Source organism: Nesoenas mayeri, assembly GCF_963082525.1.
Source record: "Nesoenas mayeri genome assembly, chromosome: 5".
Lineage (NCBI taxonomy): Eukaryota > Metazoa > Chordata > Aves > Columbiformes > Columbidae > Nesoenas > Nesoenas mayeri.
The window spans coordinates 32,537,926-32,554,247 of NC_137548.1; the positions used below are offsets into that span (position 1 = coordinate 32,537,926).

Here is a 16,322-nt window from a genome sequence, read left to right on the forward strand (position 1 = left end):
ACTAGAATAATTCTGGTTGAAATGGGCCAAGGTCTTGCCTCTAATTCCATAGCTTCTCTTGGCCAGTGTGTGATGCCCTTTCATCAACCCTGGGACAGGTTTCTTTTGCGTCCCAGAAAAATAACCAAGTTTTCATATGTTTGGACAAGCATATTTGAATCTTACTGTCTTGCATAAAATGTATTGTTTGCTTTTTTTCTCCTAAATGACATAGTGGGAGGTATTGACTGTATATTTTTGAAATGTGTGTTACAGTGATTAAGATAATTAATTGAGGGTTCCTAGCCAGCTCGGAGCTAAAAATACACCATCTCTTATAGCAGATGTACTTTAGCATGACATCAATGCACCTTGGAACTGATAAAGTTTTTTTAATATAACTATAGATTTTAAAGGAATATGCTTTAAGAGATGAAAACTCCTGAAAGACTTTCCAGTCTGGCTGCAATATATTCATGAAAAGTGAAGCATAAAGAACATGGAAGAAAATGTAAAAGAGCATTATAAGCAATGTGCTTAGAATAACTCCTGCCTAACACCAAACACGAAAATGTTCTTTCCAATTAATGCTTGCCAAATATATACTTTTTTAAGCAGCATCATATGGTAAACTTACTGCAGAATAAGCATTGTAGCATTAATTTCTGTAGCGAGGAAGTATTATGCAGCATGTTTCCTATCAAAATTAAATGTTAATGTGCTTAAAAAGTTTTCAAAACTCCTGCATAAAATATTTTCAAACAAGTTAAGCCCAAAATGCCAAGCAATACTTTTCATGAAAGCACTGTTAAACAGCTGAGGTTTCTGTTTCTGAATTTTTAAAGGATTAAAAATGTAAGTGGTTTGCATAATATCACAGCTAAAAACAATCACAAGAAAAAAAGCATTAATTTAGAGGAAAAGTAAAATAAAAAAAAATCCTACTCTAAATATAGAAATCCTGATTATTTCTGTTACTATTAGAGTTTGAGTGACCCAAATACTTGATTAAATCACAGCAGGTAAGTTATGCTATGTGATATAAAACAAAAGAATTCAAAGCATATTCTATGTAGTTAATGCAAAGAAAAAAATGGAATAATCAGCTAAATTAGAATATATTTATCTTCATGTATGTAATTGTAGAAAATGCCTTAGGCTGGCTTCAATTAGTCATGCTTTTCACGAAAGTCTGGAAACAACAAGATCCCTTGACAATTCTAAAATGATGAAGTTGTGCCCAGTAGAAGAGCAATCTCAAAACGGATTTGATGTCAGACTCCCCTCTGGAACAAGGCATGCATTTCAATGAACTATTCTTCTTCAGGGCTCTACTTACCTAGTCTTACTATTGTGCTGCCTCTAAACAGCACTTCATTTTGAGAGTTGCTGAGCATTTGTAACGTCAGCTAAGAACTTCAGGAAAATACAGCTCTGTATTTATGCTATCTTGTGTGAAGTTACCAAGTCACTTAATCTTTCTGTGCCACAAACAGGAAGTTGCTTGTATATCTTAAATGGATTTACATCCACAGCATCAGTATACGGATGTGATATAGCTGAGAGTAGAACAGGTGAGATGCTATTATTTTACTTACATGTAATTTCGTACCATTATCTGGCATACTGACTCATACATTCCTGGCAGGATGATTAAAGACAAGTCAGTACTCTGTAAATATCAGAAGCAGCAATCTTCAGTATACTAGTTCTGGTTTTTTGTTTGTGTGTTGTTTGTTTGTTTGTTTTTCCCCAGCAATTCTCTGGACCCTATTACGTCCAGAGAATAAATTTTGACTTTCAAAGTTCACAAAGTCTTTCTTTCCTGATGAGCAAAAGTTTTGAACAAAGATTTGAAGTTCTCTAGAGGTTTAAAAGTTGTAAATTTTACAGCTTGCAAATTATTATTTTAAAATTATTTTCTAAATCCTACTAAAATATGGTTAAATTAGTATTTAGCCCCACTATCAAATGGTATAACCATCTACTAATGTGTTTAAATAAGGAAAACAAAGGCTCTTCCAGTTGAAGATATGACATTACTGACAACATATTTAACTTCATAACAGGATTCCTCATCCTCAGGTGTCTCAATCATTATTCAAATGACAGACTTTGGAAACACATTGGCTTTACACTGTCTTAAGAAACACTGAGAGATATCACAGCCCAACCATAACTGAACTTGTTTGAGTTCTGTTAAGATAAAGAGATGGAAAGAAAAAAGGACAAATGTGCACACTACAGAGAAATGCGTTAAAACAAAACAAAAGAACAAAGAATCCAGGCACTTCTAAAGAAACATTTCTCTTTCAAAGATATATGCCAATAGGAAAACTTGCTTGTTGGTTTCAGTAATTATTATTCAAGTAAGGAGTGGCAGTCATCTTTGTAAGAGTGTGGAGTATTAGTGACAGGCAGAAAGAAACTTTTTTTTTTCCTTACCCCTAGATTCTGCAGTTAAATGCCAGTCTTTTCAGCCAATTCATTGTACATTAATAATAATATGGAATCATAGAATAATTTTGGTTGGTAAGCTTCTATGGAAATCAAATAGTCCAACCTCCTTCATGCTCAGAGCAGGGGTAACATTAGACATTAGACTAGCCTGCTGAGGGCCTTGTGCAGTCAGGTTTTGAAGACCTCAAAGGTGGAGTGAGGTCCCACAGCCCTTGGGCAGCCTGCATCAGCATGCAACCGCTCCCGTGGAGAAAAATTCATCCCTTGTGTCCAACTGGAATATCTCCTGCTGCACCTTGCGACAGTTGCACTTTGTCCTTTTCTGATGCCTTTCTGAAAAATCCTGTCTCCTCCTTTGCGATGCCTATTAAGGTAAGGGAAGAGTGCAATTTGGTTCCTCCACAGCCTTCTCTTCCCCAAGTGGAACAAAGCCGGTTCCTTCAGTCTTTTATAGTATGTTCAACATGCTACTCACCTGACCTTTTATTTTAGTGGCTCTTCACTGGACTTTCTCTAGTTTTGTGACATATTTGTCTTACTATCCTGTTCTAGTATTCCAGGTGTGCCAGCCCACCTCCCTCAACCTGCTGGCTACACTTTTGCTGTTCAGAAGCAAAGCAGAAAGAGAAGGAATGTTCTAATTTGTTACAATGGAAAATATTTACCTGTTCTCTAGTCATCCAATGTTGACACTCTAGACTTAACAGTGTGAGTAGAAAAGAAGTGCCTGAAGGGACTAAGTTATAAATGTGCTTTCATTGTCAATGAATTAGAGCATTAACTAGGTTTTAACACAGTGGATATGATGCATTACTAGTAAAAGCTGAGCAAAAAGTCCAAAGGAAGAAAAAAAGTACAATTTTTTTATTGCTTGTTTTTCTAAGGATTGGAATTTTCTCAATGATACCTAATAATTTTATGCTATTTTAAACTTAAATTTATCAGAAATTTAAGAAGAAATAGACTATGGCAAGTACAAGTGCACATATTATGTGAAGTCAAATTGCATGAAGTGTGACAATGGCAAAACACTTTCTTTTGATGGATATTTACGGGTATTTTCTTGGATTAGAAGATACACAGTGCAGATGGCAAAACAAAAAAACAAACTTTCCTCTGCACTTTTTCTTGGTGAAATGCTGTAATTACATATGAGATTAATCAAATAAAACTCCAAGCCCACCTTGTTAAATAGGTGGTAAGTGGCTGAACAAAATTACAGTATTTTTACGGATGCTAGGCGTAGTTTTTATATATTTCCTTCCAAGTCAGAGTATAACTTCAAAAGGTGTTTCAAAACCAAAAAACCCTCTCCTCTATAAATGCACACTGAAAGCACTTTAAGCAGAAATCTGATTTGTAATACTTTAAAATTAAGGCAATAACTATTAAGTGGTATCCTTCAGACCAGTTTTCAGTTACAGTTCTCCCAGAATTTAAGACTGCAATCAAAAAGCTCCAGATCTACATTTTAGCAGCCTCAAAAAAATGAACCAATCAAACAAACATACAGAAACATATGAAAAGTGTATGTATCCCACAGTTTGCATAAAGAAAACAAGAGAAAGGATGTTGTTGAGTAATAACAAGGAAACCAGTAAGCTGAGTATTTAGGATGCAGTGTTTGGTCGCACAGTCCAACTTTGACTGAGGAGGCAACAGGCAGTGAACACTGGAGAGTTTTTTTCTCTAAACATATCTGTGAGTTACAAACAGGCTTTGTTTCCTTGCCCGGCCTTCTGTCTTCAAACCTTCTCCCCAGGTTCCAAAGTCTTACACTATGGAGAAGGGGCAAGGGCAGGGGAAACAAATGGACAATGGACTAGAAAGGTGTTTCATCACTTTTCACTCTGAACAATAAATAATCCTGGTGTCGATGCTGTCCCTGGGGCTTCTTTGGCTTCCAGCACCCATAAGGACAAAGGAGGCTATTAGGCTATTAAGAGGAGGCTATTAAAAGGAGACTATTAGACTATTAAAACAAACTATGCCCACAGCATCATCTTCTCATACTTTTAAGTTTCTGTCTGCTTTGTGGTTTGAATCAGGGCATTATTTCAATCTCTTTTTTAGCTTCACATCTTTGTAAAGAATTATTCCATGCCTTTAGATAACCAAGTCTTATCTGTCTCCAAGCAAATGGCCAAAATTTTCCAATAACCTTAGAGACTGCTCAGATGCATTGCTGAGAGACTGCTGACAGCTGAATTTGATACCTGATATACTGAACAGATATATCTGGACAGAGAAGAGAAGATACCATGTCCTACTGCTTGAAGGACAGAGGATTTCCACAGGGCTGACACTGGAGGAGTTTTCAAAATGAATTTAAGCCATTGCCCATGTAACTATTTTACTTAATAGAGCCCTTAAAAGTTAGGTTTTCAGCATCTGCTTATCTCTATGAAACGTCCCAACAAGAAAAGCTAAGCATTACTTCTGGTAGTTAAGGTGTCTGACAAAACCTGATAGGCTGTATTGGTGTTGTCTACAGTTGACAAAAGGCAAGCTTTTACAGAAAGAAATTAACTTTGAGAGACTGGGGAAGGAAGAACTGGAGGGGAAACTGGAGAAAAAGTGGAAGGTTTTGAGGTAAGATTTATTGATGGTTTTGGTTGTCAATCGGTGCTAGTCCTGACACCTGGACTTTCCTCTTTCTATCCAAGAGTGATACCCATCACTGCTCTGAGCATGTAGACCAAGCAATGGGGAGATTTCAGTATCAGAACTGCAGTTGTGAGCACAATTTCTGGAGAGTGGACTCAGCAGAACAGCCCAAGCCTGGGAAATAAGGATCTGGTGATACATCCAAAAGCCTTAAGAAACTGAAGGAGAAAAAAACACCATGAGAATAAAGATTTGTCAGCATCTTACATGTATTGCCAGGCCAAGAAAATTTCCAGTCTCAAATACTTAACTTCCCATGTGAGTTGTCACTTAACAGTACAAGGAGAGAGGAAGTTTTCAGTCATAGTTTATTTAGGTTTATTGTCAAACCTAAGAGTTTGAAAGTTGGTAGATATAATAACCATTTTCCAAGCTACTGACATTAGCAGTGCTGAAAATCCTTGATTTCTCTGGATGAAAAATACCAAGGTACAGCTTCTGCAATACCTTCAAAGAGGGTGGGGAAAAGTTATCAGAGAAAACTGAACTGGTATTTCTTCATGCAGAGGTTATGTCACAGAATGACTGACAAGAGTCGGCTGGCCAATGGTCATTCAACCCTCCTGTGGATCATCCATTCAATAGGACAGTAGGCACATTGAAGCAACCCAGGAACCTCCCCAGGAACAAGCCATCCACCTACTCGTCGAGCTTCCCACTACCGCTAGAGTGTTGTTATTTGTATTGTTATTGGTTGGAAATGTGACTCCGTACACAGCTCTTCCTTGCAAAATTCACGCTTCTCTTTCATTGAACTATTTCTTAGGTCTGCTAAACAAAGAGCAAGTGGCAAACATTTTGGTATCGAAGGGCAAGAAATACAAAAGACAAGCTAGTCATGCCAAAGGTCCATCTAGTGCAGTATTCTGTTTCATACAATGGTCCCAAATAAATATCAAGAATGAGTAACAAAAAGGAGAGAAGATATGATATTATCCCCTGTTCATTTTCAGCCTACAATTATTTTAAGTCAGATGTCCTTCCACTGGTTTAAACACCACCATACCTTTCTTCACTTATAAATAGAAAGTAATATAGAGAGGGATCTGTACAAGCGATGCAGAGCCCTCTAGAAACCGAAGTTCTTGCAATGTTTATTGATTTAGAATTGCAAAATTGGTGCCAAAATGTTGGCATGTTAAAATAGTCTCAGAGAAAAACTTCCTATGTAATTGTAAACTGTAATCTGTGATGATGTCCTTAAAAACTGAGTTTGTCACACATGGTTTCTAGATAGATATACAGATTATATATGCCTCACGTATTAAACATCAGATGATCCAAATTTGGCAATGATTGTGTGCCTGATGTCATTGTTATAAGATGTTTTTATAGTTGTTCTCTGTCAACAAAGTACTAAATAAAATTTCTCAAAATTAATTTTGACATTGTTGTAGGATGTTTGTACTTTATGCATTTTATGCACGTATCAGATGCTTATGCATATACGGATAGACCATGTATGCGTACACCTCTCTAGAAGATATCAGTTTTCCAGAAGAGTATTAATTTTTAAGACACCTTGTAGAGCTAATTATCAACATTACCCCTCCTGACTCATTACAGAATAGATTGGTTTCTCATTCCATAAGTTTATTTACATCTATTCTCTTAATATTTTCACCTTATAGCCTACTGTTGTCAACAAATTCCAATGTTTATTGAGATAACTTATTAACTAACAGCATGCAGCAAAGCTACTGCCTGGATCACCGTAAAAAATGTCTAGCATCTTCCAGACTTATTATGTGAGGAAAGCAAATCTGTTTTTGATATGTTAACAAACTTAGGAAGTTCTTTATAAACCACAACTTTCTCTACAAAAAGTCTGTTTTCTGATATGACAGTTTTGCCTTACAAGTCACTACATGTAAATCTTCAACAACAAAAATTAAAAAGTCCATTCGGTGAAGACCTCAGGAGCACTTCAACCTAACGTGAAAACATGATAGGAGAGATAGAGTAACCTATTAATGTATCTTAGATTTCAGTGGCAGAAATTCTGAAAGAAATATGAAGTTAGACACAGTAGCTTTAAAACAACTTTACCAACGTATTGCAACTGTTCTGTATCAAGAATAAAAGTTGTATGTTCTAGATCAATCTTAAGTCAAGCAATTAAAGAATTTATTTCGATTTAAAGTTTTAGCCAAGTTTTTTATGTATGACTGTGCAATACATAATGTTTAGATGTCACGTTCATTAGATGTCACTTTGAATAAGGATGAATTCTAAATTTGCTACCTGGCCTTAAATATAGTACTAAATACTAAATATAGTATCTGTGCTCTTAAAAAATAAATTTCCCATCCTAAAGGACAGAAAGACACTGCCCTAAAGTAGGATCTAATATATTGTATGCTGCCTCACTGGCGTAAAAGGCTTTCGTATGCAAATTCAGTGAAGAGGCAACATTACTATATAAAAAAATTTCCCCATGTCTTTGATAGCAAACAAAAAAATCCTTTCCCCATAATTTTATGTGAGATGCTCTGCTAAAAATATGCATACAGGGATTTGCAGTGACTTGCAGTAGACAAGATAAGAATACAACATTGAAAATTGATATAAAAATTTCATCATTTCAGCACTTTAGTAGCCATTTAATATATCACATCTTTTGACTGTATACCTTGAGTGGCAATAGAAGATTGCAAAGACACCTCTGTGGCTCAAGACCAAATTTAGCTACTTTCACCCTTTTAAAATGTTATTTCAAACAAATGTAATTTCCTTATTGCTTATGTATATTATAATATGATTTATTTCCTGAAGTACTAATTTGCCCTTTTTATTTTTTTTTTTTTTGAGCAGCAGCAGTGTAGGTCCGCTGCTTGAAGTATTATACTTGGCAAATTCTTTGTTTTCGTAACAGGAAACTCAAGAAATTTGAAGTGAAATTTTCCTCATCTTTCAGGCTGGCAACTGTTCCCATATTTTCCATTTAGCCTAAATTAATAGAATTCGCTAGAGTAACAAGTTAAATTGTTACAGCCTATTTCAGACAGCGTCATGATATTTAAAAATATTTTTGTTTGGCCAAATTACAAATGTTAGTCACAACAATTCATCAGTTACTGATTGCAAAGCTTGATTACAAAAGGACCAACACTTAAAAATTATCAACACCTGCTTCATTGTTACTGAGTAAACAGTTCTTAATGACTGCTTAGTTTCTACTCATGTGAGTAGTTCTCCATGACTGCTGAGTAAACAACAATTACTCACATAAGAACATATAAGCCTAGGTACAAAAGTTTGGAGGTTGAGATTCCAGCTGTCACCATGGGACATTATTTCCCAGAGTATAAGGGAATATCCATCAAGAAAGTTAAGTTGAAATAAATTCCCAATGTGAATTTAAAGTGCATTAGTTAAAGAATATTGAACTGTAATGCAAATGGGGACACATGTTATTAAGAAAATGCATTTTGGTATCTTCACTTGATATTCTTCTGCTTCTCTTAGATTTACACTACATAATGTACATCTACCAGTACTGGAAACCGTCATTTGGAAAACATCTGGAAAATGTCTTGATAATGCAGTATTTTAATAAAGGGAATACTTCAAAACTTATCAGACGGAAAATCTTTAGTTTAAAAGCAGTACATTGTACATGCATCAGGGTGTTACTATGTCAGTGCAAGGACTCCTGAGTACCTCATCACCAGGGCTTCTCTTTCAGCAGAAGTAACGGTCCCATTTCAAGTAAGATTTTCTACAGTACAGTTAAACTATATTTGACCCATATTAGATTTTTTTTTTTTTACTATAGTCTCATTGAAACTTGATAAACATGTAAGTACTAAGAGCCTTTTAGTCCTAAGCATTTATAGAGTAGAGCCACATTTAAAACTAATTATATATTCATTCTAATGCTGCTACCAGACTGCCTTTCTATTCCTGTTCTCTTTTGCCTTTTTATATTCCCACTTCATTTTTTTCTATAATATTAAAAAAGGATTATGTAATATGATGTTCTGGTGAATGCAGGACCTTTTCTACTCCCTAATAAATATTCAAAAATATTTTGCATACATCCTGTGAACAAGGCTTGTGAAATCATAATGGGATGACTTATGAACATTCATCTTTCCTATACTGAAGTATGATCTAGTCAACTGCAAGGTATAGCAAATCATCCCGACACATTTATATTAATGCATATTTAAATGAGAATAAGAAAGAAATAGTCAAATTTATGTTAAAGACTTCTAAAGGCTTAACAGCATCTTACTAAGTATATATGTCAGCTTAATCTAATCCTCCTACTTCTAACACGTTCTGTGGTCTCAGCACGGTGCCCATAAAGCTCCCATATGTTATGAGGGATTGCCTCTGAGCTGTTCACCATCAGTACTACACTTTGTTCAATAAAACTTTACCTCCAGCCTTAGGATGACAGAAAGCTATGTGTCTCAAATTTGCATTACAAACCTTTAGCTTCTTTTGACATCAGTAACATCGGCTGTAATAATTTCCAATAACCTGTTACAACATGCAGAGTATACATATTCCTGATTCTCATCTTACTGTGTCAGGTACAAACAGATTTCTCTAATTTATTTGGACAGTTTTAAATAAATGACAATTTCTTTGCACCAAAAAACACGCATCTAATCAGAGGCTCATTTGAGAAGATCTGTAGCAGTATTTCCTCCTTTCCGTCCAACGATTTTAAGTTCTAATCAGAAGAAAAGTACCTTTACTTCTTTTCCATGCTTTTGCTAGAGGAGACAATACATTGCAATTCAAGATCTCACAAGAATAATTGATGACTATTTGCTAATCTTATGACGTGATGGAAGTCCACCTGAAATCCACTAAGACTGGAACAGTTATCTCCTCAACCACCTCCCTTGACTTCTGAGACCTGATAATTTCTGTCTTTTCCACTATAGATACATCTGTCATTAAAAATATCTGAATAACAGTGTCTAGTATCCCCTGCTATGTTATTGATATCATCTTTCCTCAGCAGACAATGCATCTGATGGTAGCTGAAGACTCCAAAAGGACAGACCTACTTGTGGGATTAACAATGTCTAACACATGTTGGAGATCAAACATGTCGCTAACGGATCATCATATAGATGGTTAGCAATCAGCACTACCTGAGCTGAATTACTAAGTGGAAACTGAAAAACTGCTTTCTCAATATCATTTGTGTTCTGGCAGCCACATCAAGGGAACAATATTTTTTAAAAGTCTGTGTGTTAGGCCTGCAGATTTTCAGGTCAAGACCAGTACATTTCTGCTTTATCCTGTGTCTTAGTAAAATGCTATGCTGTGTTTGAAAGGCAGTTTTAACAACTATCTGATCAGCTGCATAAGTAAATTATGATACCCACTCCGACAAAATCTGTAACAGAAAGCAAACTTCAGAGGTAGTAGAAATCACCACAGAGACATACAAATACTCAAAATATCTCAAGGCAAGTCTACAGAGACAGGTAGGAGCAAGTTTTGGCCATGCTCAGAGGTAAAAACACACAAACCAGTGTTATTTCAGAAGTCAGTACTGTTCCCTCTTGTGACTTGCTACATTCAGATTCATGCATTCTGTAAGCAGAACAAGCTTATTTGAACTCGCCTAAAATATATTATATGTATGTTTCAGATTCTATTCCGGTAATGAATAAAGCTTTTGGGCAATGTAAAACATGCTTTTTTTGCTCCCTTGGTGCTGAATCCAGATTTAGAAAGAAGGTTGACAAGTTAATGGCCTGTTGTAGATGAAACATGAGGACCACCTCAACACTCAAGAGGAAAACAGGAATACCCTAAGAGAAACTAGAAGAAAGAAGCTGTGGTCATCAGAATGTAACAATCTCTAACATCTTGGGCTAGTGTTATAGGTGGGTTAAAATATCATGGGATTCCAAAGAAAGACTTGATCATAGTTCTGGTATAATATATTACATCTGTGAAGTTATTTTAAAATTCTTCATCAATGAATTAGTGCTACTTGTAAATTTAATGTATGCTATATATTATACAGATTTGCAAGAATGTATTTCTTACCAGTGCGGATAATGATAAAATTGCTATAATGACAGGAATTATTATGACAGTGCAGAGATCTGAACACAACCAGAATGAATATATGACAACCACAACAAATCTTTCTATGTCTATGCCACTGGTAGTACAACATTAATGGAACTGAACCAAATTTTCATGTTTGCAATTCATACATTATGTTGAGCAATATATTTAATAAAGCAAATGAAATTTATTTGGAAGTAATTATTCTATGGCCTGAGAAATATCAAAAAGACAGCAGGCAAAATGGTAATGTTAATCCCATGCCAGGAACATGTTTTATCAGGTTTCCTTTTTGCTCTTAAACGACATGTAGTAAAAACAACAACATTCTGTCAGACTATATGTTCATTCCTTGCTTTCTGGATTAAATATGCTTATTCTATGCCACATTTTTATAGCTTTCAATTCGTGTACTTTAAATCTATTAAACAATGTCAAGTTGAATTTTCCTCAAAAAATGCTGCAGGTTAAGAAAAAAAATAGGACAGTAGAATATTTGAGGGCTAACATTTATGTCAGCTAATTAATATGGATCAGTTGTGGTCTGCAAGGATTTTTAAAGTGCAGGCATGTTTGAGATAAATATAGACTAAGGATCTGATTTTATTCCTTCTCAAATTGATAACAAAGCTTTTAAGTATGGTCTACCAGTTTCATAGGCTGGACAGATAAAATACGCTTTTGTGCTCTTGCACAGTGTTAGTTGTCCCAAACTGAGCATAACCCAAAATACAGATGTACAACATAATAAACAAATAATAGTTGCAACATTATATTTACTATTCTGTGTTCTCTTTACTTGGTAAGGGAATGTGATTTTGAAAAAAAAAAATCACATTGGGAAAAAACAGTAAGTATGTTTAGTTAGCAAGTTCTATTTTAATCATAGAATCACAGAATTGTTTAGGTTGGAAAAGATCTTTAATATCACCGAGTCCAACCATTAACCTAGCACTGTCAAGTCCACCTCTAAACCACATCCCTAAGCACCACTTCTACACATCTTTTAAACACCTCCGGGGATGGTGACTCAACCACTTCCCTGGGCAGCCTGTCCCAATGCCTGACAACCTTTTCCATGAAGAAAATTTTCCTAATAGGCAATCTAAACCTCCCCTGTTACAACTTGAGGCTGTTTCCTTTTGTCCTGTCGCTTGCTACTTGGGAGAAGAGACCAACACCCTCCATGCTACAACCTCCTTTCAGGTAGTTGTAGACAGCGAGAAGGTCCCCCCTCAGCCTCCTTTTCTCCAGACTCAACAAACCCAGATCTCTCAGCCGGTCCTCATCAGACTTTTGCTCCAGACACTTCAACAGCTTTGTTGCCCTTCTCTGAGCTTGTTCCAGCGCCTCAGTGTCTTTCTTGTAGTGACGGGCCCAAAACTGAGCACAGGATTAGAGGTAAGGCCTCATCAATGCCGAGTATAGGGCAACGACCACTGCTGGCCACACAATTTCTGATACAAGCCAGGATGTTGTTGGCCTTCTTGGCCACCTATCCTTAAAAGTCACTTCTAAAATGTCTTCTTCCAATGATGCTTTATGCTGAAGTAAACAGAAATTACCTTAAGCTGAGTATTAACACGTCATCATAAGTCTTACCTGTTTGCAGTGTTTCAGCATCAAAGACATCCTTCTTGAAGAAAACTCTAAAAGACAAAGGACTTGCACTGCAGTCTTCTGAAAGTTTCTCAACAGCTTGTCTAAACACAGCAACTAAGTCTTGAAGAGGTTGATCTAAATCAAGCTGCGAAGCGGATGGTGAAATCAAACTCAGACGTACAGAAACTGATGCACAAGATGCAGAACTAGACTCCACAGATTCACACTCAATTTGGAAGCCCTCTGACAACATCTTCATTGCAAAATGTTTTCTTTTGAGTGGATCATCAACTACTGCAACAACATGCCATTCAATGGCAGCATCTCTGGGTAGGTGAGATATTACAACCACAGCAAGCAACCCACACACCGCAGTTACATGATGATACGTCTCTGAATCTTCAACCTAAAAGATAAACAAAACATTGCATGTATTACAGAACTGTTGGAAATTAACGTTGCTCATATTCAGCTGATATATTAAAAAAGTATGTCCAATACAGTTATTTTGTGGAGACTGTTTTTCCCCTAAACTTTCCTTCTTATTGAAGTCAACTTGAGCAATTGTGGATTTGTCTGACAGTTAATATCTGCTCATTTTTGCAATCTCATACTACTACTATGCCTGTACCATTTAAAAAAAAATGCTGATCATAATATATTTTGCAGTCACTTTGCAATTAAAAATGTTTTTGCACACAGTAATTTTTTTCCATACCAATGGTCTTTGAAGAATAGAAATGGTTGGAACTACAGAAACAAGTTAGTAGAGCTTGTAAGATTTATTTTAAAAGTCAGGAGATACAGTTCAGATACAGCAATGATACAGTTTGGATAGTTCTGAATAGCAGAATGATCTTGAACAAACCCTCTTAGAAGATAAAAAGTGTTTTCTTAATAGCAGAGCTCATTTAGAAATTGTTTTCACATCAACCAGCATATTTAATCAGCTAAGTTTGTAAGCTAACTGAGTAACTGAGTTCCTTTTCTTCTGATGGTATTAAAGAAGTGGGACAAGCTCTGTGCTTACTTCTTTGTAAAAATTTTAGTAGAAATTGCACTGTAGCCTGTTAACAGGTGTAAGAATGGAATATAGTGTTTCAAAATACTGAAACACTCTTCTGTGAGACAGAGGAAGACATTGTGAATTTGTAGCCATTTCAACCCAAACTAATTGTACCCATGTCCATTAAATAGCATTGCCTTTGAATCTTAACAAACCTAGAAGAGATCATAAAAGAATTATCTTGTTCTTGTATTGTTGCTATGTATTAAATCCCTTTTCACCTGAATGCAAACAGAAACAGCCTTAGAGTTTTAAACTAGGAAAAATACGTTGTGCTGGGTTGACTCCATCCAGCAGCTAAGCACCACACAGCTGCTAGGTTAGCCCTCCCCTCCCCACATAGCACAGGGGAGAAAACTTGTGGATCAAGATAAAGATGGTTTAAAAGTGAAGAAAAAAGGAAAAAGAAAGGAGAAAAACCAAACGAGCGATGCAAAGGCATCCACACCTCCCTAGCTACACCGTGAGCAATGGCTATCCTCCCAAAGACCCCTCTTCTTACTTCTTATCGCTGAATATGATGTTATACAGAATGGAATATTCCTTTGGTCAGTTGGGGTCAGCTGTTCCAGCTGTGTCCCGTCCCAGCTTCTTGTGCACCCCTGGCCTACTCACTGGCAGGGAAGTGTGACAAACAGAAAAGGCCTTGACATTGTGTAAGCAGTGCTCAGCAATAAATAAAAACCTTTGTGCACTATTAACACTCTTTTGGTCACAAATCCAAACCACAGCACTATACAGATTGCCATGAAGAAAGTCAACTCCATTCCAGCCAAAACCAGGACCACATTTAGGTCTGATGTTACATTACATTGAAATGCATATACTCATACTCCTATTATGTATACGCAAAGGTCTATCTATGAAAAGCAACTCCATTTTATGATATACATGCCCTCAAAAAGTGTGTCTTCTGAACACATCTTTTTTTTTTTTCTTTGAACAACTATTCAAATAGTTGAAATGCTTATTTTGGCCAGTAGATTATTTTTTTCTTACTTTTTCCAATATTTTTATGGAAAGACAATATATTAAGAATTTTTAATACTAGTCACTTACACCACCTTCTTTGTGTACACATATAATAGCTTTTTTATGTATCAATTTGCTTACACCACAGTATATACTGGTAATATTGTCTATTGCCTGACCTCTGAAAGGAAAAATAATAACAAGGCAAACCTGTCGTTTTGCCTGAAGTCAATAATGCCGTATAACTCACGGTACCTTCAATTCACAAGCTCAATTTTCTTCCACTCACTCTCAACTTTGAGAGGAAGAAATAATGACAGGTTACAGGCACTTTATTTCAAAATTCACTCACAAAGTTATTGACAAGCATTTTGCACAGAATATCTTTGATGTCTGACCCTCGTGAGCTGTTTACATGAAAAATGCACTTCTATATTAACGATAGTGGAGTCTAATTCTACAGCAAACATGTAGCAATTGCTTTAGCATTTCTGGTTTTGATATGGGAACAAAAATAGGGATAATTTATCTCAAATTGCAGTCACTTCAGTCATAATAAAATCTCACTGAGTACTGTTTGCTTTCAGTACTTTCATTAGCCTAGCCGGGGCTGTTATTAAGGTACCAACACATAAATGTTACATTAGCACTTGACAGGAGAAGCATAGTATTCTCCTCTAGGAGATGAATTCTAACCTTGTCAATATAATTCTGCTCTGAGTGCTGTAAAACAGTTTGAAAAGATGAAATACTGGAGCTTTGCACTGAGAAGAAAAAAAAGTCATGCTCATTCAGGCTTAAAGGCCACTTTGCTGGCCCAAGGTGCTGAGGAAAAAGTCCAAAGAAGCTCTCTCAGGTCACATCAAGCACTAAGACAAACTTTTCTACTTCCCTGTACTTGTCTTAGATTGTTAAATCAATTACTCACTATTTCTGCTTGCCTTCAGCTGCCATTTAGAATATGAAGAACTACATGAAAATTAAGGCCAGGAGAAAGTACATCTCCTAATTTAACAAATGAGAATCATTCTGTGTGAAAGACTATTCATAGTGCACCTGTACAGTACCATAGCACGGATAACCTTTAACTTCAGCGTTTGCACAAAGCACAAGTGATGGAGCTACTGAGGACTAACAGTCTTTCATCAGCTGCTACAGAATCTTTCAGAAATAGTTCTAACAATGACCTCTCCTGACTTATTTTAAAGAAATCACTGAGATTTGTGTTGTACACAGATGCTGCATTTATGACATACCATTCACAAATTTACAACTGTCTTAAACAGCTGAATCTCTTTATGACAGCCTGTCTAGTAAATGAGGATGAATATATAAGGTCTGCTAAGAAATTCTATTCATATGATGCTGGAAGAATATAAGTAAGTCTTAAGACTCAGAATCACAGAATCACAGAATCGACTGGGTTGGAAAAGACCTCAGAGATCATCGAGTCCAACCCTTGGTCCAACTCTAGTCTGTTTACTAGATCATGGCACTAAGTGCCATGTCCAACCTCACTTTAAAA

The 16,322-nt window shown here is 36.1% G+C and overlaps 1 protein-coding gene across 3 annotated transcripts in view; it reads right to left on the reverse strand.

Moving 5' to 3' along the window:
* Positions 1 to 16,322, reverse strand: part of DPH6 (diphthamine biosynthesis 6) — a gene marked incomplete at both ends in the record, with an annotated part of 200,086 nt that overhangs the window by 26,627 nt on the left and 157,137 nt on the right. For all 3 annotated transcript variants that reach the window (XM_080344847.1, XM_080344846.1, XM_080344845.1), the window contains one exon: positions 12,760 to 13,165. In XM_080344847.1, the coding sequence (XP_080200973.1) occupies positions 12,760 to 13,165 (406 nt within the window). The remainder of the gene's footprint in view (positions 1 to 12,759; positions 13,166 to 16,322) is intronic.